General features: G+C 45.2%; 1 protein-coding gene across 1 annotated transcript; it reads right to left on the minus strand.

Moving 5' to 3' along the window:
* Positions 1-9,225: 9,225 nt before the first annotated feature.
* On the minus strand, positions 9,226-11,576 carry LOC125512237 (pre-rRNA-processing protein TSR2-like). Its single transcript, XM_048677367.1, has 4 exons — positions 11,381-11,576; positions 10,615-10,706; positions 10,098-10,211; positions 9,226-9,402 (listed from the first exon to the last, which is right to left on the minus strand). Exons 1-4 carry the CDS (start codon positions 11,574-11,576, stop codon positions 9,226-9,228), a joined length of 579 nt encoding a protein of 192 aa, XP_048533324.1.
* Between the last annotated feature and the right edge of the window lie 1,007 nt (positions 11,577-12,583).

Genomic DNA, 12,583 nt, shown 5'->3' on the forward strand with positions numbered 1-12,583 from the left:
CAAAGGCCTTCAATGAATGTTGGAGTCTTCAAAACGTCCTCTCCACGAGCACACTGAGCTTTGTCAGCTGGATGCCATCTCACAAATAATGGCTCTGAAGGCTCAATTCAACTTTGGTAGAGAATGCTACAACACAATGATGATAGTATTTGGACATTTTCTACCCAAAGGCCATGTACGACCTGCAAACCTGTACTAGTCAGACAAAGAATATGAATGTGTACATGCAGCCGCTGAAGGACGAATTGTAAGAAGCCTGGGATAATGGGTTCAAGACATACGACGCCTTTAGCAAACTGAACTTCATAATGCGTGTCTGGTACATGTACTCGACGCATGACTTGCCGGCATATGCGCTATTCGTTGGCTGGTGTGTGCATGGAAGGTTCCCGTGCCCCACACGCAAGGTAGCTCTTGAGTTTCGTTGGCTTCAGGCCGGTCGCAAGTTTTCTTGCTTCGACATGCATAGACAGTTCCTGGATCCTCGCCATAAGTTCAGGAAAGACAAGAAGAACTTCATCAGAGGAGAGTTGTAAAAAACTCTACACCACCTGCTGACAGGCCAAGAGACCCTGGATCAGTTAAACGCTCCCGAGCCAGATCCAGAGCGTCCAGGGTATTTCAAGGGGTATAATTCGAAACATGCCTGGACTCACAAGACATGCTTGTGGGATCTGCCTTACTTCAAAGACCTCCTTTGCCCACACAACATCGACGTGATGCACACTGAGAAGAATATCGCCGAGGCATTTTTTGGTACATTGTTTGGCATAGATGGGAAGTCAAAGGATAATACTAAGGCTAGAGTCGATCTGGAGGTGCTATGTGATAGGCCGTTACAAAACATGAAAGAACCGAAAGGAAAGCAGAACTGGACAAAGCCAAAGGCATGGTTCAATCTTGGAAGGCCAGCTATGAGGGAAATTATCTTGTGGGTGCAACAGCAGACCCCGATGGGTATGCCGCGGATCTAAAGAGGGGAGTGAGTCTTGATAAATTGAAGATATTTGGTCTCAAGAGTCATGATTGGCACATATGGATTGAGCGGGTAATGCCGGTGATGTTGCGTGGCTTCATCCCTGAGGATGAATGGCTTGTACTGGCAAAGCTGAGCTATTTCTCTCGTGTTCTTTGTGCGAAAGAACTATCGCCTGGCCTGCTAGAAGAAATGGAAGAGTTGGCGCTGGAGTTGATCTACAAGTTAGAGAAGATCTTTCCGCCGGGCTTCTTTAATCCAATGCAGCACTTGATTTTGCATCTCCCAACCGAGGCAAGATTGGGGGGCCCGTGCAAAATTGTTGGTGCTACGCAACTGAGAGGATGCAGAAGACGCTACAAGCAAAATGTAAAAATAAACGTAGAATTGAAGCATCAATGGCTGAGGCATTCATTACTGAGGAGGCGGCAAACTTCGTGACAGCACACTATGAAGCCAAAAATCGTCCTTTGCATAATCCAAAGCCTCGGTACAATCCTGACGACCCTACAAAGGGTGGATCCAACCTCAGCCTATTCAAAGGGGATCTCTCACCAGCCGGTGCTTCTAATTCCTTAACGTTGGATTTCGAAGAATGGCAGATCATTTCGTTGTATATCTTCACCAACCTAATAGAAGTGTGGCCGTACATTGAGTAAGTTCTCGGTACATTGTTTCGCAACTTCTAATTCCTTTGAACTGCTCTTATTCCCGGATAAATTTGATATAGTCGATATGTCACCAAATTCTCGTATGGAGCGGTGATCCAAAAGGATTCCGTCAAAGAGTATGAGCTTCTGGCAAAGCATGGAGACGGCTATCCCGGTTTCATCTCTTGGTTCAAACAAACAGTAATTTCCATTAGACCATTTCATTTCTTCATCTAATTTGTGGCTAATGCAACAATCCCTTTCGTATTAAACTTGTAGGCTAATTCAGAGTTAATGGATGCCGAATTGAGACAAGTTGCTAATGGTTTTGACTTTAAGGTCCATTCATTTGACAAATACGACATCAACGGGTATCGCTGTCTTACCTATGGCAAAGAGCTATCTATGGCCGACCGAAAGTCGACAAATTGTTGTGTCTCTGCTATCGGCGAAGGAGATACCGAGTATTATGGAAGAGTTGAAGCAATTTATGAACTTCAATTCTATGGTGCAAACCCACCAAACGTTGTAGTCTTCAAATGTTATTGGTTCCGGCCGAAGGAGACAAGAAGGACTCATGAACACTTAGGGCTAGTGGAAATCAAACAAAGCACCCATTTGGATGTTCCCGATGTCTATATTATGGCTCAACATGCAACCCAAGTTTTCTATCTACTGTGGGCCTGTCAAAGTGATCCAAATCTCAATGGTTGGGATGTCGTTTGTGAAGTGCTGCCACGTGTTAGACCACCTCCCCCCAATGAAGAGGATTATGAACCTCACATTAACCCAGACACATATGAAGGAGAATTCTTCCAAGAAACACGTCTTTCCAAAAAAACGTTTCAAGAACCACTCTACTTCACCCTAGAACATTGAAGTAGACAGCGACTGTGAACCCGACTTCACCCTTGAGCCGAAACAAGAAGAGCGTGAACTAGAAGAGGTTACTGCTGCGGATGACCTGTCAATAATTGACCGATTACGTAAAGGTGGCCTTCCACATGATGATGCATTTACTAATGATGATGATGAGCACGTCATTACTGATAGTGATGATGATGATGCATTTATTAATCCCGGAGCATTTATTGAACCCAATGATCCAGATTATTATTAGGTATTCAATTTTTTATATTGCACTTGATTTACATAGTTACTTGTATGATTGTATAATTTATATAGTTAACTGTATAATTTTCTTACTTTGTATGATTGTTTCTTATACGTAGTGCCATGGTCTTGATTTCCGTTCCCGTCGGCCCTCGCCCGCTTTATGATTCGGATGTGGTAAATTCTCTTTTATAACTCTTTGTTGCATTTCGCATTTATGACAATTATGGCCATCAAGTTGACATAGAGATATTCTAATCTAGGAGGTATGTGAAATGGAATTTGAAACCGACCGTCTTGTCAAGAAGTTAAATTTAGTTGAAAAATAAAATGAGTATTTGAAAGAAAAAAATTAAAAGAATTGAAGAAGAGAAGATGACATTGGAGTTGTATTTTGCCGATGTCGTCGATGATCACAAGATGAAGATGAATGCAATGTGCTTGAAGATGGATGCAATGCGCTTGAAGCTTAAAAAGATTAGAAAATATGCCATTGATAATGAGGCTTGGTATCATTATGCCGTTGGATCCATTGTTACATTTGTTGCGATCTTCATCACATTTGTTGTGAGGAGGGTAAGTTTTCTCTAGTGTTTTGCTTAACAAATGTATACTTAGCTTATTTTCCTCCTAATGGCATAATTACCTAAGTTAGATAAAAATGGCATTAGTTAGAAGAAGAAGAAGAAGATAAAGAAGAGGAGAGGAGAAAAAGAAAGAGAAGAATATTTCTTCTTCTTCTTCTAACTTTCATCTTTTCCAATTTGCAGATTTGCTTTCGATGAGGAAGCTTGCGTTGATGGAGTCTACTCTTCTCCTTGTGCTTCCTTTTTGTTTTGATTTTGTAGGATGAACAATGTGAAACTTGCTACCTTATGTATGTATGGATGAAACCATTGTATGCTTGTTGTTGGATATGTTGTATATGGACTTTTCATTGGTATGTATATGTGTTGGATGATCATATCCATATGGCACATATATGATTTGATATGTATATGTGTTGTTATGCTTGTTGAAAGTATCTTCAAATGTGTATATATATATCTTTGAAATTCTATTAAATTGAATGAATTTAAGAAAAAACATGGGTTGTACAGGCTCTTTGTGATCTGCTGGCGGATGACAAAGAGCGTTTCCATCAGCCAGCGGACGGCAAAGCTACCATGTGTCAGCTACCTATGCAACCTGCGGGCACTGGCCTGGCCTATATGGTTGCTTTGCTGTCCGCTGGCGGACGGCAAAGACCTTTGCCTCTTTGTCGTCAGCCAGCTGACGGCATAGCATGCCACATGTCAGCTACCTGGGCTGGCCTACATGGGCTCTTTGCCATTAGCTAGCAGACGACAAAGATGCAAAGGTCTTTGCCATCCTCCAGCAGACGGCAAAGCACGCCATTAACCCCCTAACGGACCTAACCTTCCATGTGTGCCATCCAGGCTGTTTGCCGCAAAGACCATTTTAGCTTTGCCGTCCGCCAGCAGACGGCAAAGAGGCCTTTGCCGTAGCTTGTTCAGCCAGACCTGTTGTCATATGCTGGCTGACGGCAAAGGTCTTTGCCGTCCGCCATGGTAGATGACAAAGTGTCTGATTCCTGTAGTGTGTTCAACATGTTTCGCCAGGACAACAACAACCAAGAGTTCAAGTTCCTTCACGTGTTCTCCAGGATCGAGTCGTGCGAGAAGTGGAGGGAGTGCCGGCTCACTCTCGCAAATGCTAAGGAGACATACAAGCCGGACGCGCCTGCCCCGGTGGCGGTAGAAGGGCGCCCTGATGGCAACAAAAGAGCCAAGGCGGCGAGGGATGCGGCACCCGCTGCCGAATGGCTGCAATCATCGATCGAGCAGTGCATCGCCGATGCCAAAGACAACACCGCCAAGAGGGAGGAGAAATCCGATGCGAGGTGGTCGACGTTGATGACGAAGTAGGACATCAAGCTCAACCTTCTCAGGACCAACGTCACCGCGAATAAAAGGAACACCGACCTGGCGTTCTTGATGGCGGCAGACATGCCGATGATGGACGAGCAGGTGAAGGCGTGGTCCCTGACGGAGCGTGACCTCATCTTGAACCAGATGCCCAGACAGGCAGCAACCGCCGCCTCTACCACGCCACTGTCGCCGCCGATGCCCTGCCCGAGCACTAAAGCCACGCCGAGCCCGAGCATTGAAGCTGCGCCCATGCCCACGCTGCCCTAGGCCATTCCCACGACAGAGTAGCCTACCGTTTGATATGTTTCATGTCCATGATTCCTTCCTTTTGATCGTCGAACTTTTAGATATGTTTGATCGCCGACCTGTGGCATGATGAACACCGAACATGTGGCATTTTTTGGCAGTGGGAAAGACAAATTCAAATTTTTGGGCTTCCGGGGCTGAAACCTGGGGGCGCAACTAAAAATTCAATTGCCCTCCAGGTGAAAACACCACCGGCGTATATGCCAAAAGGCATTCATCGGGTGCGTTGGGGACCAAACGACTGGAAATGCTCTTAGAAGTCGATGATCTAGTTTTCGCCGGCCAAAAAGAGAAGTCGTCGTTCATGGTGCCTTTAAGATAAAAAATATGCAAGCGTGCAGCCATGTACCTCTCAACTATACATCGCATTGTCGCCGGCCAGGATGGTGTTATTGTCGATTCCTTGCCGCTAGCTGGGTCCCTGATCTCGCGGCGCTGGTTCCGCCGCCAGTGAATAAAAATCTACTCCCTTCATTCCAAAATAGATGACTTAACTTTGTATTAACTTTGGTACAAAGTTGAGTCATCTATTTTGGAATGGAGGGAGTACCTGTCAAGTCGGGCAAGACCAGGATTCTAAAAAATCGAGCGAGACCAAGAAACACTACAAACTTCTTTTCTCACTAAATTCTTGGGTTATGGGTTGATTCATGAAACATCAAGGGGTTTTCTGCAAAAGAACATGACGAAAACCCTATCCCCTTTAGAGCATCTTCAACAGCGGCGCCAAAAGACGCACGCGCATGGTAAACTCACATTTTAGCGCGCGTGGGACATTTTCGCGTGCTCTAGCAGAGACGGGAAACTAGCGGACGCGGGAAACAATTGCGCGCACGGCAGAAAGCGGGAGCTCTCGCGCTAGATTTGGTGCACTGCATCCGACGCGCCTATAAATTGCAGCATCCTCTAGCGCTCTTTCGTCGCTCCCTCTACCGCTTTCTCTCCTCGCCGCCGAGACGCCACCACCGCGCCACCATGCCGCTGCGCCGTCGGGGAGCTTTGGGCTACCGTGGCGTCCGCGTGCGTGTGTCCGACACCTACTCTGCCGAGATTCGTTCCGATGACATGTGCCTCGGCCTCGGAACCTTCGACACCGCCCAGGAGGGCGCCCGCGCGTACGACGCTGCGGCATGGGGCCTCCGGCGGTCCCGTTTGGACATGAACTTTCCGAACGTGGCGACGCGGGAGCAGGCGCAGGAGTTGGCACCTCCCCCACGTCTTATCACCGACGAGGATCATCGTGAGAACCGGAGGCGGGAGCACCATCACAGCCTGTCCGAGATGGACGAGGAAGCCATGGCGCTGTGGCGCCAAACACTTCCCGCAAGACGTCATCAATGAGCAACAGTTCTGTTGGGAATCATAGCATGGAATTTCAAAAAAAAAATCCTACGCTCACGCAAGATCTATCTAGGTGATGCATAGCAATGAGAGGGGGAGAGTGTGTCCACGTACCCTCGTAGAACGAAAGTGGACGCGTTTGACAACGTGGTTGATGTAGTCGAACTTCTTCTTGTTCCGACCGATCAAGCACCGAACATACGACACTTTCGATTTCTACACACGTTCAGCTCGATGACGTCCCTCGAACTCTTGATCTAGCAAAGTGTCGAGGGAGAGTTTTGTCAGCACGACGGCATGATGACGGTGATGGTGAAGCAATTCGCGCAGGGCTTCGCATAAGCACTACGTGAATATGACCGGAGGCGTAAACTGTGGAGGGAGGCGCCGCACATGGCTAACAACTGTTGATGTGTGTTCTAGACGCCCCCTCCTCATATATATATATATATATATATATATATATATACATATATAGGTGGGAGGGAGGGAGGAGCAGCCATAGGAGGCACCCAAGTAGGAAGAATCCTACTTGGAGTCCCTCCCAAGCCATGCGCGCCCCCTGCCATATATAACCGAGGGGGAAGGAAACAGGGGCGAGAGGGAAGGAAGTAGGCATCCTAATCCACACTTTCCTTGCCCTCCCCTCTTTCCTTATCCTCCTCATAGGGCTGGCCTCTGTAGGGGCGCACCAGGGCTGGTGTGTTCCCTCACTTGGCCCATACGGCCCATATCTTTGCCGGGGGTGCCCGAAACTCCTTTCCGGTGACTCGATAAGTATCTGGTACCCTTCAAAACATTTCCGGTGTCCAAATACCATCATCCTATATATCAATCTTTACCTCTCGACCATTTCGAGACTCCTCGTCATGTCCGTGATCTCATCCGGGACTCCAAACAACATTCGGTCACCAAATCACATAACTCATATAATACTATATCGTCAAGGAGCGTTAAGCGTGCGGACCCTACAGATTCGAGAACTATGTAGACATGACCGAGACACCTCTCCGGTCAGTAACCAATAGCGGAACCTGGATGCTCATATTTTCTCCTACATGTTCTACGAAGATGATTATCGGTCGAACCGTAATGACAACATATGTTGTTCCCTTTGTCATCGGTATGTTACTTGCCCGAGATTTGATCGTCGGTATCTTCATACCTAGTTCAATCTCGTTACCGTCAAGTCTCTTTACTCATTTCGTAATACATCATCCCGCAACTAACTCATTAGTCACTTTGCTTGCAAGGATTATTATGATGTGCATTACCGAGAGGGCCCAGAGATACGTCTCCGATACTCGGAGTGACAAATCCTAATCTCGATCTATGTCAACCCAACAAACACCTTCCGAGATACCTGTAGAGCATCTTTATAATCACCCAGTTACGTTGTAATGTTTTATAGCACACAAGGTATTCCTCCGGTATCCGGGAGTTGCATAATCTCATAGTCGAAGGAATATGTATATGACATGAAGAAAGCTATAGCAATAAAACTGAACGATCAAAATGCTAAGCTAATGGATGGGTCTTGTCCATCACATCATTCTCCTAATGATGTGATCCCATTTATCAAATGACAACACATGTCTATGGTTAGGAAACTTTACCATCTTTGATTAACGAGCTAGTCTAGTAGAGGCTTACTAGGGACATGGTGTTTTGTCTATGTATCCACACATGTATCAAGTTTCCGGTTAATACAATTCTAGCATGAATAATAAACATTTATCATGATATAAGGAAATATAAATAATAACTTTATTATTGCCTCTAGGGCATATTTCCTTCAACTTCTTCGCCGAGAGGAGGGCGGAGAGGAGGGAGGAGTGAGCCGCCTATCGCGAGGACATGCGAACACGAAAAACGGTCGCTAAATTCAACATCGCGCTAGGAGATGCATCGTCCTAGGACTCCAACACGAGCGGTTCCTTAACGCCCACATTCAAACGTCTGAGGAAGACATCACCGAGGCAGAGTCCGAGTTGGAGGATGACGAGTAGTAGTAGTTTTTCGTTTTATCTATCTATCGTAGAAGAAGGCTATGAACTATCTATGCACTATTATGTATCGTAGGAGGAGGTTATGTGACAAACTATCTATCACATTTGTACCATCGGAGCCAAATGTGTATTGAATCGTAGTACAACAAAGAAGAAATATAGCGTGCCTGCTGGAGCTAGCAGCTCAGGCGCGCTTTATTTTGCGGCGGCCGCTGGAGCCAGCGCACCGCTGTGCGCAAAAGCTGGTTCATCCGGCGCTGTATTCTGTTTTTTAGCGCGCCGCGCGTTGCACGTCTGTTGGAGATGCTCTTATTAGTAGGTACTAGCAAATATGTCGGTGCATTGCAAAGGGAGAAAAAGAATCAAATTATGCAGATTATGCCAGGATGAGATAAGAACTTTTAAAATGTCATTTTATAAACTGCATCTGAATCATATCATGATGAGATAAGGGACTATTAAAAAGTCATTTCAAAAACTGAAAATGTTTCCTAAGGCGCCACAATGAAATATTTTTTGGCTGAGGAAACTGCATTGGACCTGCCTGAGCTAGATTGATGAATGATGTTCCTTGCCTTGACCTTTCCATGACCAGCAAAACTACAATACCAGAATAAACATAATGTATAGAACACAAAAACCTTTTTTTACCCGATGCACGATGGACTAAATAAAATCATAAAACGATCTCTAAATATCCCCTAAAAGAACTGTATGTAAGCGACAATTCGTTTTGTTCGTTATTTACGGGTTTGTTTGAATTTTTATGAACATTTTCTAAAATTTCATGAACATTCTTTTTAATATTCCCGAATATGGTTTAAGTACACGATCATTTAAAAAAAATCATGAAAACGGCCTCTAACTAGGAGGTATCTTGCCAAGGTTTGCTTCTGCGCTTAATTCTTGCCTTGGCCACGCCTAGGAGGCACAACAGTCCACCCATCAGCACCAGGGGTAGGCTTGTAAGGTTTTGGCTGATCTACTGCCATATCATCTGATCTAGCTGCTTTATCTTCCCCCATTGATGGCTCATCACCATCGTCCGAGCTATCATCATCCTCCTCGGTTACCATCTGCTCATGAGAAGAAAGAAAGTTAGCTACAGGGGCTTTCTGAGTCGAAGATACACTTAAAAATAAAATCAATCAATTTAAAGTTATGCAATGCAACGTTGTAATGACTGAGGACCACTTGAGAGAACTATATACACGTGGTTACTCAACATAAGTATGTCTCCAAATAACATCGACCAGTTCTAATTAGAAAATGAGGTTAAGATCCACATGCTAAGAGCAAAAACACAATCAATCTAGAATTTTGTAATTAACCCCGATGAAGCAACAATCAAGCATATAAAAACGACCACATCATGAAGAATTAATAATTGAACAAATTATCAAACAGATCTTGGAAGTGAACTGTGAGGTTGTGTTTGGATGTAGATATCAAGACCTGGAATTAGACACTGGCATTGTGCAGACCCAAATATCCCGAATTCTAGGTGTTTGGGTGGGCCTAGCTAGTTAGCGTGTGTATTCGGGTTAAGTATTGAGGTACTGAACTTTTGCCTCCGCAGCCCGTTCCCGAATCTCTTGGGTTAGAGCATCTCCACTCGCCCCCTCAAGTCATGCAATGGCTAGCCTCCGAATGTCTACATCCAAACGGAGCTTGAGAGAATACCATCGATTCTTGGTTGCAGCACTACTGAGCTCGTATGTGAGAAGATAAGCAACGCAAATTACGCATGCTAAAACTAAACTTGAAATACCTGTCTACTTTGGGAAACAAGATTTCCTTGAGGACGTGTATTCCTTAATTTCTCAATCGATGAAAAGTTGTTTTCCAGGCATTCTTCATGCATTATAAAAAATTGTTCAGCAACCTGTTTGCCATAAAAACTTTGAATTAATACACATACATTGAACTGTTCAGAAGCAAACCGAATACAGCTTTACATAAATGACAGAAGCAGTACATTCCGACTTGATTATGGTTAAGAAGCTTCAGGTTTTCTGCTGGATAAGCTAGAGATAAAAATGGGGAAGGTGGAAATGGGGAGGGTTGACCCATCGACCCGCTGATCATTTAAAATAGTGGAAGAAGGGCCACAATAGCGACCCTTAAATACAATAGGGGAACTGGGCCAAGCAGCCAAAACCCTAAAGGTTGGTCAGAGCAGGTCAACCCTTTCAGTTACACCAACAAGTACTTAATCAGATATTCATTACTTCGACATAGTTCAGGACCTATAGCTGCGCTAAAGATGGCACAAGGAAAATAATTACCTCCCTAATGCTACCATCCGCAAAGTTAGAATTGAGGGATTTATATATTCTGTCAAACATCATATCCTCCAAGTCCTCATAATAATATGGGCCTAAATAAAACCAATGAATATTAGATGCAGAAAGAGCATGCATAAAAGAGTGAAACTAACAAAAAAATCAAACCCACAAACATACAGCAGAAACACGTAAGCCATGCCAACATCACATTTTGCGCCTATGGTACAGATGAAATTACCCGACTTTCTAAAATAAAAGGAGAATGCAACATATATTGGAGTTCTCTTTCAATATAAACTGATTCTCACCTAAGATGAAGTGCAAAGAAAAATAGAATGCTGTGTGATCAAGCTATGTGCTTGAAAACTAAAAACAACATAAGTAAATGATGAGCAAAATACAGAAGCTCAAATTTTGAAATACAAACTATTACGAAAAAAATTCCACACTAGACTTTTTACCTATTGGACAACATGGCTCCAATATATCGTACCTAATTGAATTGTTTCGTCTAATATTGTCCGACTTTGGAGTTGGTTTAACGCTGAACCCAAACTGGCACAGAACCAAGCAACGCAAACCCTCTATAGAACTATCCGAATTGAACAGCGCCTACAGATCGAAGGAGCCATCTTCCTATATATCAGCGAGTTCAGCCCCAAAACCCCGACAAGAGGGAGCATCGCGAGGCTCCGGATCCTGCATGGACTTCCGTCGTGTAGGAGATAATTACACGAGGATGTTGAAGGGAGGGGGGAGTGGATACCCTTGGAGTTGGTGAACCAGGAGAGGATGGACGCGGCGAGCTGGTCGGCCTTGGCGCGGGAGTCGGGGCCGCCCCACTCGTTCTCCACAGCCATCTGCAGTGCCGTCCACCGCCCGAACACCAGCCCGATACCCTCCTGGAGCGCTGCAGCCGCCTGGGGCGGGAGCGATCCGCCGCCGCTAGTGGATGCCGACATGGTGCTGCGAGAGTTCTAGGGAGGCGGCTAGGGTTTTGACCTTTTGGTGTTCTTTAGTAACAGAATTGATGGTGGTTATGGACAAGGAGAGAGCCGAAGAGGATCTTCCGGCCGGCGGTTGCTGGAGGGCGGCGTGGCGCGTGGCGGTGGCCAGCTAGGGTTAGGGACGGGAAAATATGTAGTGATATGGGGCATCACATGATACCCTTCTCCAGAACTGTTTGGTGCCTTAGATCTACATGCAAGGGAGATGATCAACTCACTAATCATTTTACACATGCCCCCTTGGTGGCAAAAACAACAAATTTAACCTGTAGATGAAAAGAATTCACAAACTAAACTGTTGATGAAAAAATTTCACATAGCTGACCCTTTTGTGTAGCGCCCGACAGCAAGGCATCACACTACACTATGCAGCGCCTAACTGATATGCGCTACACGCCTGACCAGCATCGCATACCGAACTGTCTGAAAATTGCTAAGTCAGTGTGTAACGCCTGAGAGCTAGGCGCTACACCAGTGTAGCGCCTAGCGCCTAGGCGCTGCACTAGTTGCCAATCAAGCATATGCGTAGGGGTTGCATTATCTGGTGCGTTGGTTCGTAGCTTTGATTCTCGTAATATGTGATGGGCTAGTAGATTAAGCAGTACTATTACAAGCTAGTGCATGCATGGGTTTCTGGCTATTATCTATGGGCTACTGCTGATAGGTCCCTATCAAGAATCAACTTTTTCTCTAATTGGATCTTTTGTATCCGTGTGCTGTTGAAATACCTTGAATTGGCCACGAAAGATCCCTGAATTTTTAACTCGCATTGCACACCTGACCCCACATGCATCTTTGACTAGGCATAGCGCGGCACCAATGCATATGCACTAGTGCAACGCCTAGATGCTAGGCGCTACACTATATAGTGCAGCGCCTACCTCTCAGGCATTGCACACTGACTTAGCAATTTTCAGGCAAAAACGACAAATTTGACATGTCGACGAAAAGAATTCACAAAC

The sequence above is a fragment of the Triticum urartu genome, chromosome 1, assembly GCF_003073215.2.
Source record: "Triticum urartu cultivar G1812 chromosome 1, Tu2.1, whole genome shotgun sequence".
Lineage (NCBI taxonomy): Eukaryota > Viridiplantae > Streptophyta > Magnoliopsida > Poales > Poaceae > Triticum > Triticum urartu.

Excerpts from the sequence above, each read along its gene's own strand:
- LOC125512237 (XM_048677367.1), bottom strand. The coding sequence starts at position 11,576 with ATGTCGGCATCCACTAGCGGCGGCGGATCGCTCCCGCCCCAGGCGGCT. Across the intron at positions 10,707-11,380 it reads CTGGTTCACCAACTCCAAGG|GCCCATATTATTATGAGGAC; the intron begins GTATCCACTCCC and ends GGTTTTATTTAG. Across the intron at positions 10,212-10,614 it reads CGGATGGTAGCATTAGGGAG|GTTGCTGAACAATTTTTTAT; the intron begins GTAATTATTTTC and ends TATGGCAAACAG.